This window comes from Misgurnus anguillicaudatus, chromosome 22 (genome assembly GCF_027580225.2).
Source record: "Misgurnus anguillicaudatus chromosome 22, ASM2758022v2, whole genome shotgun sequence".
Lineage (NCBI taxonomy): Eukaryota > Metazoa > Chordata > Actinopteri > Cypriniformes > Cobitidae > Misgurnus > Misgurnus anguillicaudatus.
Window position 1 is genome coordinate 38518974 of NC_073358.2, and position 12736 is coordinate 38531709.

At 39.9% G+C, this 12736-nt stretch overlaps 2 protein-coding genes across 2 annotated transcripts; both read left to right on the forward strand.

Moving 5' to 3' along the window:
• The first annotated feature begins 195 nt into the window (after nucleotides 1-195).
• On the forward strand, nucleotides 196-8223 carry fam76b (family with sequence similarity 76 member B). Its single transcript, XM_055198946.2, has 10 exons — nucleotides 196-682; nucleotides 1004-1068; nucleotides 1146-1200; nucleotides 1324-1479; nucleotides 4195-4373; nucleotides 4470-4520; nucleotides 4668-4730; nucleotides 4842-4977; nucleotides 5388-5489; nucleotides 7454-8223. Exons 1-10 carry the CDS (start codon nucleotides 596-598, stop codon nucleotides 7541-7543), a joined length of 984 nt encoding a protein of 327 aa, XP_055054921.1. The 5' UTR covers nucleotides 196-595; the 3' UTR covers nucleotides 7544-8223.
• An 803-nt stretch (nucleotides 8224-9026) lies between these two features.
• Nucleotides 9027-12736, forward strand: cwc15 (CWC15 spliceosome associated protein homolog). Its single transcript, XM_055198947.2, has 7 exons — nucleotides 9027-9213; nucleotides 10711-10851; nucleotides 10981-11087; nucleotides 11172-11275; nucleotides 11356-11463; nucleotides 11566-11708; nucleotides 12457-12736. Exons 2-7 carry the CDS (start codon nucleotides 10721-10723, stop codon nucleotides 12584-12586), a joined length of 723 nt encoding a protein of 240 aa, XP_055054922.1. The 5' UTR covers nucleotides 9027-9213; nucleotides 10711-10720; the 3' UTR covers nucleotides 12587-12736.

Sequence of the window (12736 nt, forward strand, 5' to 3'; positions counted from 1 at the left end):
ACCTGGGCCCAGTATTTATTCACCTTCCAGTAGCACGCAAATGCATGAAGGGGTGAGATCGCAAATGTCTATCGTTACATCACTAACACGTCATAAAAAACAATTCGTCTTTTTCTAAAAATGGGCGGAATGAGCTTTGTGATTGGTGCTGGCATTTCAAAATTAATCCTCCCGCCCATCGGTGCGGGCTCCTGATTGGCTATTGAGTCTTTCCTTTGTAGTCACAGGTCGCATCCGGTTCGTGCGTCGACTGAGATACAAAAAGGAGAAAGCAAAAAATTTTACTCCACGAGCCGAAACACCCTTACATTAAATCAGGTTTTTAGTGATTGTTTTTTTAACGTATAACGGAGTTTAGTTTATATGTTAATTTTAATAATGAGTTTGAGCCTCTCATGTGGTATATAGCAACAATCGCAAAGCAATTTTGTTTTGGATGGTTGGACCCATTTTTTTTTTTTTACCGGGATTTACTACAGTTTTATTAGGGTAATCCGCTCAGGTCTCACCTGATCGTATGTGTTAACGACTGTCCGAGCGTAAGTTTAATATATATTTTAGCTGTAGTGGTGATTGTGTGTCTGTTGAGTTGGTGATGGCCACATCGGCCCTCTATGCCTGTACCAAGTGTAACCAGCGGTTCCCGTTCGAGGAGTTGTCGCAGGGCCAGCAGCTCTGCAAGGTGAGTTCACACATATACGTAACTTACCCTTGATGTTATTAGTCACTGGTAAAGGTGTGCTTAGGGTTGATATTAAACTAGTGTTGAGGGTTGGGTAGAAATGAACAGAAGCATACATATAAGACGTTCTGAGTAAACAACTTAAGATATCTCGTTAAACCTGCTTAGGGTTGAAAACGCAGTAAGTTACACCAGTCAAAGCAATTGTAACATTCTTGATTTATATATTAAACTTTGCTGATAAGTTTTATATATACAAAACAAGTCTGGCCTAAAAGTACATTTTAAGGGTTAAATTTTAATGTGTTTTTTTCCTCGCAGGAGTGTCGAATCGCTCACCCTATAGTGAAATGCACCTACTGTAGGTCAGAGTTTCAGCAGGAGAGGTAAGTGAAAGACACAACACAGCAGTTGATTTATAGTTTAGGTGTGCTAATAAAACATCTTTCTCTCTCTTTTTCAGCAAAACCAACACTATTTGTAAAAAATGTGCACAAAATGTCAAACAATTTGGAACGGTGAGTGTAGTATGTGTTGTGTGAGAATATGTGTACATTTTTCAGTGTGTGCTGTACGAGTGAACTACAGAAGCACCTACAGATGGAGTTAACGCGTTCTTATTCTCTCTTTTTTTTTTTTAGCCGAAGCCATGTCAGTACTGTAACATCATTGCTGCATTCATTGGGACCAAATGTCAGCGCTGCACCAACTCTGAGAAGAAGTATGGACCTCCACAGACCTGCGAACAGTGCAAGCAGCAGTGTGCCTTCGATAGGAAGGACGAAGGGAGGAGAAAGGTAACGTTCACAAAAACCCCACAGCCATTGTTGTCCAGATTTACCTCATGCTCATTTGGCATTACTCATGCACACTTCCATGTCACACTGTGTTCTGTCACACTGTATGTGCGAAGTGATTCACTGAAGATGGATCAGAGAGTTGGCGTCTCCATTTTCCAGCCTAATAAGAAACCTCGGCCTTCAGACATAGCCCTCTTAAGGTCAAAAACGATATCTTGTCTTTATTTACTGGGACATTAGTATCAAGGTCAGTCATAAGTCTGTGCTAAATACAGGGCTAAAGTAAGCAAACCATTTTTGTAAGTGATCAAATTGCAACTAACCATATTGGACTTGTGCATTCACCCTTTCCAAACGGAAAAAAATGTGGGTCTCGCGTGATCTTTTCACAAATTATCCCATTCACACAGTACTTGGTCCCACAAAATTTCTGTAAAATTGGCAGAGGCGCTTTTGTGTGAACGCAAACACTTTCCGTAAATGCCGTCATTTACGGACCTAGTAACATTTACGGAAAGCATTCTGTGTAAGATGCAGAAACAATGTGGCGTTCCATCGCAACCAGAAGTTATGATTTAGCTCTTTGGGATTTAAACGCAGATCAACATTCACGAAGAGAAATGTTGGCAAACTGGACTGAAGCAGAGATCAGGGAGCTCGTCACTATCCGGGCTGAAGCTGAGATCATTCACCAGCATGACAGTAAAGCGCATCAGACGCTCCTTATATTTTTTTCATGAGCCAAAAAGTATGCGCATGGTTTCTCGAGAAAGAAATCACGGGCAAACTTCAGACGTTGTGGAAAATCTCCCATGTGCAGGACTTTAAATACGTCAATCGTCCTTACGGGATCTTTATGGTATGTGTGTGAATGCAGGCACAGATTCTGGAAAATCATCGGCAGTGTGAATCAACCAAAGATCAAACTATTCCAGGAAAATCCCAGATGCGTTTTTCAGTTATTTTCCATGTGAAAAAGACTGTACTACCACTGTTATTTACTCGAACATCCTGATGGAAACACACCTTTTTCGCATTTGTTTATTTTTCTTTTTTCTTTTCACGTTTGCATTGAAACCCCACTATTGTCATGTAATACGTATGTCCTTGGACCTATTACATAATCAGAACAACCGTGACTATAATGTACTTATGTTGTTTAACAAGTACATTTAAAGGGATAGTTCACCCAAAAATGAAAATAATGTCATTAATGACTCACCCTCATGTCGTTGCAAACTCGTAAGACCTCCGTTCATCTTCAGAACACAGTTTAAGATTTAGATTTAGTCCGAGAACTTGTTGACCCTTCATTAAAAATCTACGTACGGTATACTGTCCATGTCCAGAAAGGTCATTAAAACATCATCAAAGTAGTCTATGTGACCTTAAAGGGTCAGTTTGAATGTGTTGAAGCATCGAAAATACATTTTGGTCCAAAAATAACAAAATTACGACTTTATTCAGCATTGTCTTCTTTTCCGCATCTGTTGTGAAGCGTATGCGCAAGACTAAAGTCACGTTACTGCAGTGAGGCGGATGATGTGTTATCCTCAGACATGTTTGCAAAGTTTTTTTTTTTTCAAACTTGCAGCGTCTCAGACGCGAATAAAACGTTAAGTGCGAGTGACTTAGATTTTAAGTCAATGCAAAGAAGCGATAGACATGGCGCGCGAAGGCGGTGGTTGCAAATGAAGCGATTCGCGTGAATCTGAACTTATTGCACCGTGTTAACCAATCAGGAGCTTGCTCTAGTAGTAACGTGATTATGACGTAGCGAGTTAATGCAGAAATGCGACACAACAAAATCCCTTTATGTGGACACCCAGAGCTGTACGATACATTCTCATACTTTTCTAAAAACAGGAATAAAAAGTATCTTGCTTGAAACAAAGTTAGTGAGGAGGTTGGACAAAGTTGGGAAACAACCCTCTTTACTCAGTTTGACAAAGATGAGACCGCTACAAGCTAGCTAGAGCTGGCAACTTAAAGGGATAGTTCAGCCAAAAATGATATTAAACCCATGATTTATTCACCCCGAAGCCGTCCAAGATGCATATGTACATAATTTTTCAGACAAACACATTTTCAGTTATTTTAGAAAATGTTTTAGATCTTTCAGTTCATCAAATGTCAAGTTACGGGTCCATGTCCTTCAAGTCCAAAAAATGTGCGTCCATCCTTCACAAAAGGAATCCAAACGGCTCCACGATGATAAACAAAGTCCTTCTGAGGGTAATCCGCACTGTTTTGTTATAGAAATATCCACATTTAAAACTTTATAAATTAAAATAACTAGCTTCGTGTAACGGCGCCATCTTAGACTCCTCTGTATTCAGGAGAGAGTATCAGCGTAGTGTACACACTTTTTTTTTTAGTGACGTATGACAAATGCGGAAGGCTGGGGCACAGAGCAGCAGTAGAAAAAACCTCTGTAAACTGCGAACGCTCTCATCTTGCATCTCGGCCGAACTATCCCTTTAAGCATTTTCACATCTGAATTTCATGCGAAAATGAAGCGAGTTAACTCAAAATGTCCAACTACGTGCCAATAGCCCGATTTATTCTTTTTATTCGCGTCTGGTGTGAACGTGCGGTAAGCACACAGTGTTTTTCACTGCAAATGTGAGCTAAATATTCAACAGTCACTTTAGAAGCAGATTTGTGGCAATTCAAAACTTTTTTTTTAATGTAGAGATGCATGTCTTGCAGGTGGACGGGAAGCTCTTGTGCTGGCTCTGTACGCTGTCATATCGTCGCGTTCTACAAAAAACGAAAGAGCAGCGGAAAGGCCTCGGCTCCTCCCACTCCAACTCTTCTCTTAGTGAGAAAGAACATCAGAGACACCATCATCATCATCAGTCCCACAGACACGGAAGTTCACATCACAAGTAAGCATGCAAATGTGTAAACGTGGTGTCAATTTGATGATGTCATGTAAGTGCTCCCTTAACTTAAACACTGTCACTGTTGCATGTATGTTACAGAATAAGTGGTACTTTAAGTCCAGAGCAGGATCAGGGATTGTGGAAACAAAGGTGAGATGCTTCTCTCTCATTTTTACATGCACACACATTGCACGATGCGATTTGCTTTTTTGTGTTCTTTGTTTGTATCTGAGTACTTGGTCAGTGCTGTAAGATTTGGTTTAGATGGTTCGATGCTAATTTGCCTCTTGTGTATAGCATTCAAAAGGAAACACCAAAGAAGAAACCTAAACTAGAGACAAAGCCATCCAACGGAGATAGGTAATTAAATCTTACTGGAATTGTTTTAACCTTTCCGTCTTTGTTCATCCATTACTGACAGATTGACATTGCTTCCGTGCTAACCACGTTTCTGATTTTATTCCCTTCCAGTAGTTCAATCACTCAATCAATGGATTCTGGAGGCACGGATAACTTCATCTTGATTAGCCAGCTGAAAGAGGAAGTGATGTCATTGAAACGTCTACTCCAACAAAGAGACCAGACCATCCTGGAGAGAGACAGGAAGGTAACTTGTGATTTTTTTTTTGTTAAGTGTTCCAGATATTCAGATTGCAGTGGGTGAAAATGAGGGTAGGAAACCGTACACGGAGATTTGAATCCGTACAATTTTATTTAAATGGAAATAGAATTTTGTGTCTGCTGTCTGTGATCACCCACCCACATCACAGTACAGTTTTATCTGCTAGTGATGATCATGTGTTCGAGCTGTCACTTAGATCATCATAACTGAGCATGTCAATGATTGAATATGCATGTTTCAGTTTTCAGACTAGGATATTTTGTCTGCTTTGTTAAAACTTATGAGATAGATGGTGCAAGGCACTGGTTCGTGCCCTAACTGTATACGTCCAACTCATGGTTGCAAAGGATTTACATGAGTTAAATATCTGCCAATATTTTGTTTACTCTTTGCAGCTGACTGAACTAAAGGCAGATTTTCAGTATCAGGAGTCAAATATGCGGGTAAAGATGAACAACATGGAGAAAGCACACAAGGAGGCCATGGAGCAGCAACAGGTCAGACAGACCCACATCATCTGTCGTATGCTTTAAAAGTTTGAGAATTGTCTAGCATTCATATAAACCAGTGTTTCTTAATTCCAGTTCTTGCACCCCTGTCCCAGAATGTTTTAGATGTCTCACTACTAAGGGTGTCACGATTTCGATTTATTTTAAATCGTTTGACATTAAGTCACAACCTCGAATTTCAAATAAATAAATGGAATGGTCGATGCTGACACGCCCCCATGTCACGTCCGGTCGGCTTGCCAAGTGGGAAAAAAACGTGTTGAGTGCTGCGAGTCAACCTCCTCTAACTTAGCAGTCAAAAGATAGCATAGCAAGATGCAGGAGACAGCACGCGAGCTGCTCTTTACATGGGAAACAAAAAACAGCAAGCGCCTTCAGCTGAACAGAGCACGCACACATGCACAGCAGAACGGTGTCTGTGACAGGACCGGTCGTTTCTCTGAACTGAGATCTGTTTAAGTTTCACAACAACTTATTTCAGTTGCTTAAGAGTTCTGAAAACAGCATTTAAACATGACTTATTGGAATATAGTCTCACAATCTCGTCTGACGGGAATGCTGCGTTCAGACCAGCCACTGTAGAGGCGTCAAGCGCGAGTGATTTCAATGTAAAGACGCGTTGACACGCGGTTGGATGTCTCGCGGCACGAATGAGGCGTTTAGCGTGGCGCGGTAGATGCGATTCCGCCTCATTCACGCGTGAATGTCGTGAATTGAGGGTTGCCGCAGGAAATGTGAGAGTTGAAATTTTTGAACTTTGACGGAAAAACGTGCCGCGTTAACAAATCAGGAGCTTGCTCTAGTAGTGACGTGATTACAGAAAGCGAGCTGAGTCACAGAAGCCCCTCCCATGACGCAAATTTTCGCGTGAATGTCTCGATAACTGGAATTTCACGCGAGAATGAAGAGAGTAAACTCAAAATGTTCAAGCGGCAAACTAGACGCGGTAGACGCCTCAAACGCGGCTGATGTGAACCCACAGTAATAAAAGCGCGTTTTTAAGGAGCATTGTATTGTCAGTATTGCAAGTACTGGCAGGAATGTTCATTTGACAGGAAGTTTCGTTTTATCAGGTATGTGCGTGTACCATATTTTTCCACTGGCAGCACGAATAACATGGCAGGGCATCTCTGGGTTCAAGGTCAGATATTATATTTCATAAAAGTCTAGTCTAATGCTGCGTTCAGATCAGCCGCGGTAGAGGCGTCAAGTGTAATTTTAAGTCAATGTGAAGACGCGCTGACGTGCGTCTGGAGGTCTCGCGGCGCCAATGAGGCATTTGTGCGGCGTGGTAGACGCGATTACGCCTCATTTGCGCGTCTAGTTTGCGAGAATCGAGCGTTGCCGCGGCAAATGCGTGCATTGAAAAATTTTAACTTTGGCTTAAAACGCTCCACATTAACCAATCAGGAGCTTGCTCTAGTAGTGACGTGATTATAGGAAGTGAGTTGAGTCGCAGAAGCCCCTCCCATGACGCAAATTTCCACATGAAAACTAGACGCGGTACACGTGAATTTGACGCCTCAAATGCGGCTGGTGTGAACCCACGGTACAAATGGCATAGCATTTTTTTGTGCTTTCCAAAAAAAGTAAAAATCGAGAATTGAATCATGACATTACAATCGTAAATGTAATCGAATTGAGGATTTGGAGAATTGTGACACCCCTAAAAAATATACATATTTAAAACAATGGTAAATAGCTTCTGGTAGCGGCCAATGCGCATTCACCAGAATATTAGCGTACAATGGGTAGTGACGAATGCGAAGACACCAAGATATAGGGATATTGAGTTATCCCTATCTGTAGCTACAACAACTCACAAAGCACGTTCTCACTGGATCAAGCTTAATGCCTCCCTATTAAAATAATTCTGGGAGAACTGGAATTAAGAAACACTGACATAAACATAAATAATATTGACTAACTGTGGATTTGTGTGTCTTTCTCAGTCAAAAAACAGAGAGCTGATGAAACAGGTTGCTGCCCTTTCGAAAGGCAAGAAGTTTGACCGCAGCAGCAGCTCACTTCTATTACCATAGCAATGAACGTACGGCCCTGTCCTCTCATGTGTCATTATTGTGAGGACGTTTTAACCTCCATTGCTCACAGATTTTCTGTGTTTTATTATTCTTATGATGTGACATATGCAAAAATCACGGATGGTTATTTTTTATTTTGTCGATTTTTCTCAGTCGCACACTTTTACAAAACAGACGTAACTCTACGGAGCCATTTCAGGGGCTATAGCTGAATCCAGCCTCAGATCTCATATGCCATATGTTTCAGAACTTCAAATAATGGAGCAAAAGGAAGGAGCTCTGAACAAACATTTGGAAATATTATGAATTGAATACAAGATGTATAGTGAACAGTTTTTTTTTATAAATACTCAGTTCATCTTTCTCTCTTCTATTCTCTCTCTCTCTCTCTCACTCGCTCATGGAAAGACTGTATAAGTGCATGTCTTACTGCCTGGTCAGCTGTGTGTGGTTTTGTATATTACTCTGATTACTCTGTTTTGTTTGGCTTCGTATTAGTGATATTACAGAGATGAATTCTGCAGACACATATGAGACGCTGCTCTTTTAGTGAGTGAGACTTTCTTATACGTCTCTCCCCATCCCTGAGCATTCTCATCTTTTTACTGTCGGACACTTTTGTACTTTTTCTTTCTGCAACACGGATGTTTCGGGATTATTAAAGATAGTAAAATCCTCAATTTGTCTTTGTGTTTTTCTGAACCTTTACATTTATAGATCCTTTACAAGAACAGGATGATATTGGCCACTTTCGATCATTTCAAAGTGGCTTTTTACTGTATATGATTTCTCTGCATTAAGGCAACCAATATATGATGTTTACACAGACTTGTCAATGCCACATATGTATTCACACACAATTACAATGTTACATGCTCAAATGTTTATTATACTGGACTGGAATTGTGGGATTGTTTCCTCATGTCTTTCACTGGCAAACTTTTTAATGCATTGGATTTCAACGTCCTTTTTTATTTCAAAATATTTGAAGCACCCCCGTAATTTCTAACCAATAAAATATTACATATCCTACTGAAAACTCCATCTAAGACCAGCATAAGCTGGTAAAGGTAGTTGGTGAGGCTGGAAGACCAGCTGACCTACCAGCTTTGCCAGGCTGGGAGGACCAGCTAAAACAGTTAAACATTTATTTATATATAAATGAACAGTAAAAAGATACTTTGCTCTTTTGTTACGCTTATTTAAATGCTTCTTTTGACTTATACAAAATAATTTTATGTTATTTTGAGCCCCCCTCGCTAATTGCTCCAAATGTAAACCTTAAAATCGATTAACAAATTACGCTGAAAGTAACCGTTCTTCACTAAACAGTTTGGACAGGATATTAAAATGACCCTTTTCAGTTTACATCACGGCTATAAATATTTGTTATGTGCTCTTTGGCTGCTAATGTGTGAGATTTAACGTTTGAATTCATGTTCCGCATGAGTATTTTTGTCCCTCTGCGGCCGCCGTAACCTCCACATCCACGTGACCGCGTGTGTTCGTGTCGCGGTGGCTGTTGGGATATCTTGGGTAGAAGCAACCGCGGCTGTAACGCCGAATAAAGCTTTAAAACTCGTTGATTATTTGGGTTTAGTGTGGTTAGTTTTCGTGGCCTTGTTTCTATATTAGCAGTATTTATTGAAATTTGGATCATCTCGCTGCAGGTAAGTGTAAAATGACAACGCACAGATAGCACTATGATATAAATCGGCACAGTGTGAGACGTTTTTGTTTTCAACAAGTAAGTTAACGTTAAAAACAAAGGCATCATATGTTGAACGTTCTTTATACGTTCATTAAGCAAAAATGCAGTATTAAAAATAATTGTTTTCGCTATTTCTTGTTTATGTTCATAACATTGAGGTAACACTACATTTTTACAAAATGTGTTCGTGAAAACTGTAATTTATGTCAAAAGTAAGTTATTGAATTCAGTTTAAAAGAGTAGCATACGGTAAAATGAAAATTAGAGACTAAATTCATGATCAAAATCTAGATTAATTATCCTTTATTCTATAGTATAAGTGCAGATTCATTGACGAGAAAATACTTACGTGTGTGGAGGTGTTTACACATTAGGTTAATATTTTGGATTAAATGGAAGTATATATAAGATTAAACAACAATTTCAATTTGTAGAGACCGTGACAACTGAGATTGAAAGCATATTTAAAGTGCCTATTTCAAGTCTCTCACTTCCCACGATACGAATCATTTATTTTTATGACGTCATCAGGTTCCAGACTGTGATGTAAACTAAACAGTATTTGCTATTTAACAGGATTAGGGCCACTGCCCTAACTTCCTTTTTCGGCGGAAATTACGTCAAAGCGGCACATTTTATTGGGTCTTAAAGAGGACATTTCACAAGACTTTTTAAAGATGTAAAATAAATCTTTGTTGTCCACAGAATGGTATGTGAAGTTTTTTTTACCATATAGAGAATTAAAATACCATATATATGTGGGAATGTGCCATTTTGGGGTGTGTCATTTTAAATGCAAATGAGCTGATCTCTGCACTAAATGGCAGGGCCGTGGTTGGATAGGGCAGATTAAGGGGCAGTATTATCCCATCATAACTGTGCATTCACACCAGACACGTAGTTGGACGCTTGAACATTTTGAGTTTACTCGCTTCATTCGCACGTGAAGTTCTAGTCATACGAGACATTTGCGCGGAAATACGCATTATGGGAGGGGCTTCTGCGACTCCGCTTGCTTCCTGTAATCATGTCACTACTAGAGCAAGCTCCTGAATGATTAACGAGGCGCAAATTTCCGCCAAAGTTCAGATTTTTCAACTTGCGTGTTTCCCACTGCAATGCTCAATTCACGCGGAATGCGCCACCTGCGCCTAGCGTATTCGCATCCCTGCATTGACTTAACATGTAGATCACTTGCGATTGCCGCCTCTTCCACGTCTGGTGTGAACGCACAGTAAGGAGAGCCAGATTTCATTGACTTTTTTTCACATGCTTGCCAAGAATGGTTTACAAAAGTAAGTTACTGGGTTGTTCTTTTTTAAAGTTTCTAGGTTGATAGAAGCACTGGGCACCCAATTATAGCACTTAAACATCGAAAAAGTATGATTTTCATGATATGCCCCCTTTAAAATGTAAGAAGATCATTCAACCTTATGTTATAATGTATTTGTTTCAGATAGCTGAAGATGACAACAGCAGCAAGGCCAACGTTTGAGCCCGCACGGGGAGGGCGAGGTAAAGGAGAAGGTGATCTGAGCGCTTTATCCAAACAGTACTCTAGCAGAGACCTGCCAGGACACACAAAGATCAAATACAGGTAAACATCATTACTAAGTTCATCTGGTCAAATTTGCTTGTTTTCTGGCTTTTCTTTTCTTTAATGACATTGCTTACCCAAAAATGAACCGATTCTTTTAAATGTATGCTGAATTGTGTCTTGCTTCAGACAGCCCACCCAGGATGCCCCAGAAGAGGTGAGAGCCCGTGATTTCAGACGTGAGCTGGAGGAGAGAGAGAGAGTTACTGTGAAGAGCAGAGACCGAGGAGCAAGAGGTAAGGGAAAATGTGTTTGGGTTTTATCTTTTTGTCAGTCAGATCAAGAGGTATGTTCAATAACTGTGATCTTCTTGCTTTTAGAACACACCACTTCCTCGTCTTCATCTTCTTCATCCTCCTCAAAGCGTCCACGTCTGGATCAGATTCCTGCAGCCAACCTGGATGCCGATGATCCCCTCACTGAGGTACGCAGATTTATTTTAACAGATGGTTTTATAGATTTATAAGGGATGATTTGATTGCTGACATCTGTGTGTTTGTGTAGGATGAAGAGGACTCCGACTCGGGTTCTGACAGTGATGACGACACCGCCGCCCTGCTGGCTGAATTGGAGAAGATCAAGAAGGAGCGAGCTGAGGAACAGGAGAAAAAGGTGAACCTCACTGATTCAATGATTATTTCAATTCATAGGCCTGAGATCAACATCATCTTAAAGACTTGAGATATCACTGGGTGTGCTGTGTGTATGAATTAGGAACGGGAACAGAAGGCGGAAGAAGAAAGGATACGTATGGAAAACATTCTGAGCGGGAATCCACTGCTTAATCTGGCAGGCCAGCAGCAGCAGCAACAACAACAACAGCCACAGACCCAGAACACGTTTACTGTGAAAAGAAGGTGTGTCTTGTTAAAAAATAATAATAATAATAGACAATTTGTTATTTTGTATCTCCTTTTTTTAAGCTTCTCTTAAATTCTTGTCACAGTTAAGCAGCTAAGAAATAATTGTTTTGTTCTGTTCGAAACTTTATCTTTTGCTTAATCCATTGAGAAGCATCTTTAAAAGCCCTGGGAAGCAAGGCAGTCTCTTTTGATTGGCTGCTTTTGAAACATGACCACCTGTTGTACAGCACGTTGTTTTGTGAAAGAAAAAAGAAACCTTTTTTAAACATTTGAAAGGCTTATTATGTTTCAATTGTAAACAATAAAGGCATATTTGCACCGAGACAGAGGTAAAAAAGCAGTGTGGTCATTCATGTGCAATAATGCAAGGTACAACCCATCTGCCAATACAGATTTCACTTCTATTACAAAAACAAATCTTTTCTGCTAGATAAGTGCAATTTTTGTTCACTTTAATGCACAGTACAGCCTACCTGACAATAAACATTTCACTCGCTGATCCAGGATTTTGTTACTGTATAATTACACGAAAAATACAGGTGTATTGTTAGGAACAAAAGCACTGCTATAGCCAATGTAGCAAATAGTGGTAGGTTGTGTGTGTGCGTGTGTACAACCCTGGGTACAGAATCAACAGGAAGGAATTGTTTTGATTTTCCCTACATAATCTGTAGTGCTTGGTGTGAATATGCCTTCAATATTAGTAATCTTGATGCAAAGCTTGTCTACTTTAATGTTGCAGGTGGGACGATGATGTCGTGTTTAAAAACTGCGCTAAAGGAGTGGACGAATCCCGCAGAGAGAAACGATTCATTAACGACACCCTGCGCTCTGAATTCCACAAGAAATTCATGGAGAAATATGTTAAATAAGTCCTATTATGGAATATTTCAGCCGTTGTATTTCTATGGTTAATTTCATTTTTTTTTTTTTCATTTTAAAATGTGATTTTCTTATGTACTGTCATTTATTATTTGGTGTGTAACAGAACTGTACTTCAAATAAACAGAATGAAAACTAAA

Excerpts from the sequence above, each read along its gene's own strand:
- cwc15 (XM_055198947.2), top strand. The coding sequence starts at position 10,721 with ATGACAACAGCAGCAAGGCCAACGTTTGAGCCCGCACGGGGAGGGCGA. Across the intron at positions 10,852-10,980 it reads CACACAAAGATCAAATACAG|ACAGCCCACCCAGGATGCCC; the intron begins GTAAACATCATT and ends GTCTTGCTTCAG. Across the intron at positions 11,088-11,171 it reads CAGAGACCGAGGAGCAAGAG|AACACACCACTTCCTCGTCT; the intron begins GTAAGGGAAAAT and ends TCTTGCTTTTAG.
- fam76b (XM_055198946.2), top strand. The coding sequence starts at position 596 with ATGGCCACATCGGCCCTCTATGCCTGTACCAAGTGTAACCAGCGGTTC. Across the intron at positions 4,521-4,667 it reads CAGGGATTGTGGAAACAAAG|CATTCAAAAGGAAACACCAA; the intron begins GTGAGATGCTTC and ends TCTTGTGTATAG. Across the intron at positions 4,978-5,387 it reads TCCTGGAGAGAGACAGGAAG|CTGACTGAACTAAAGGCAGA; the intron begins GTAACTTGTGAT and ends TACTCTTTGCAG.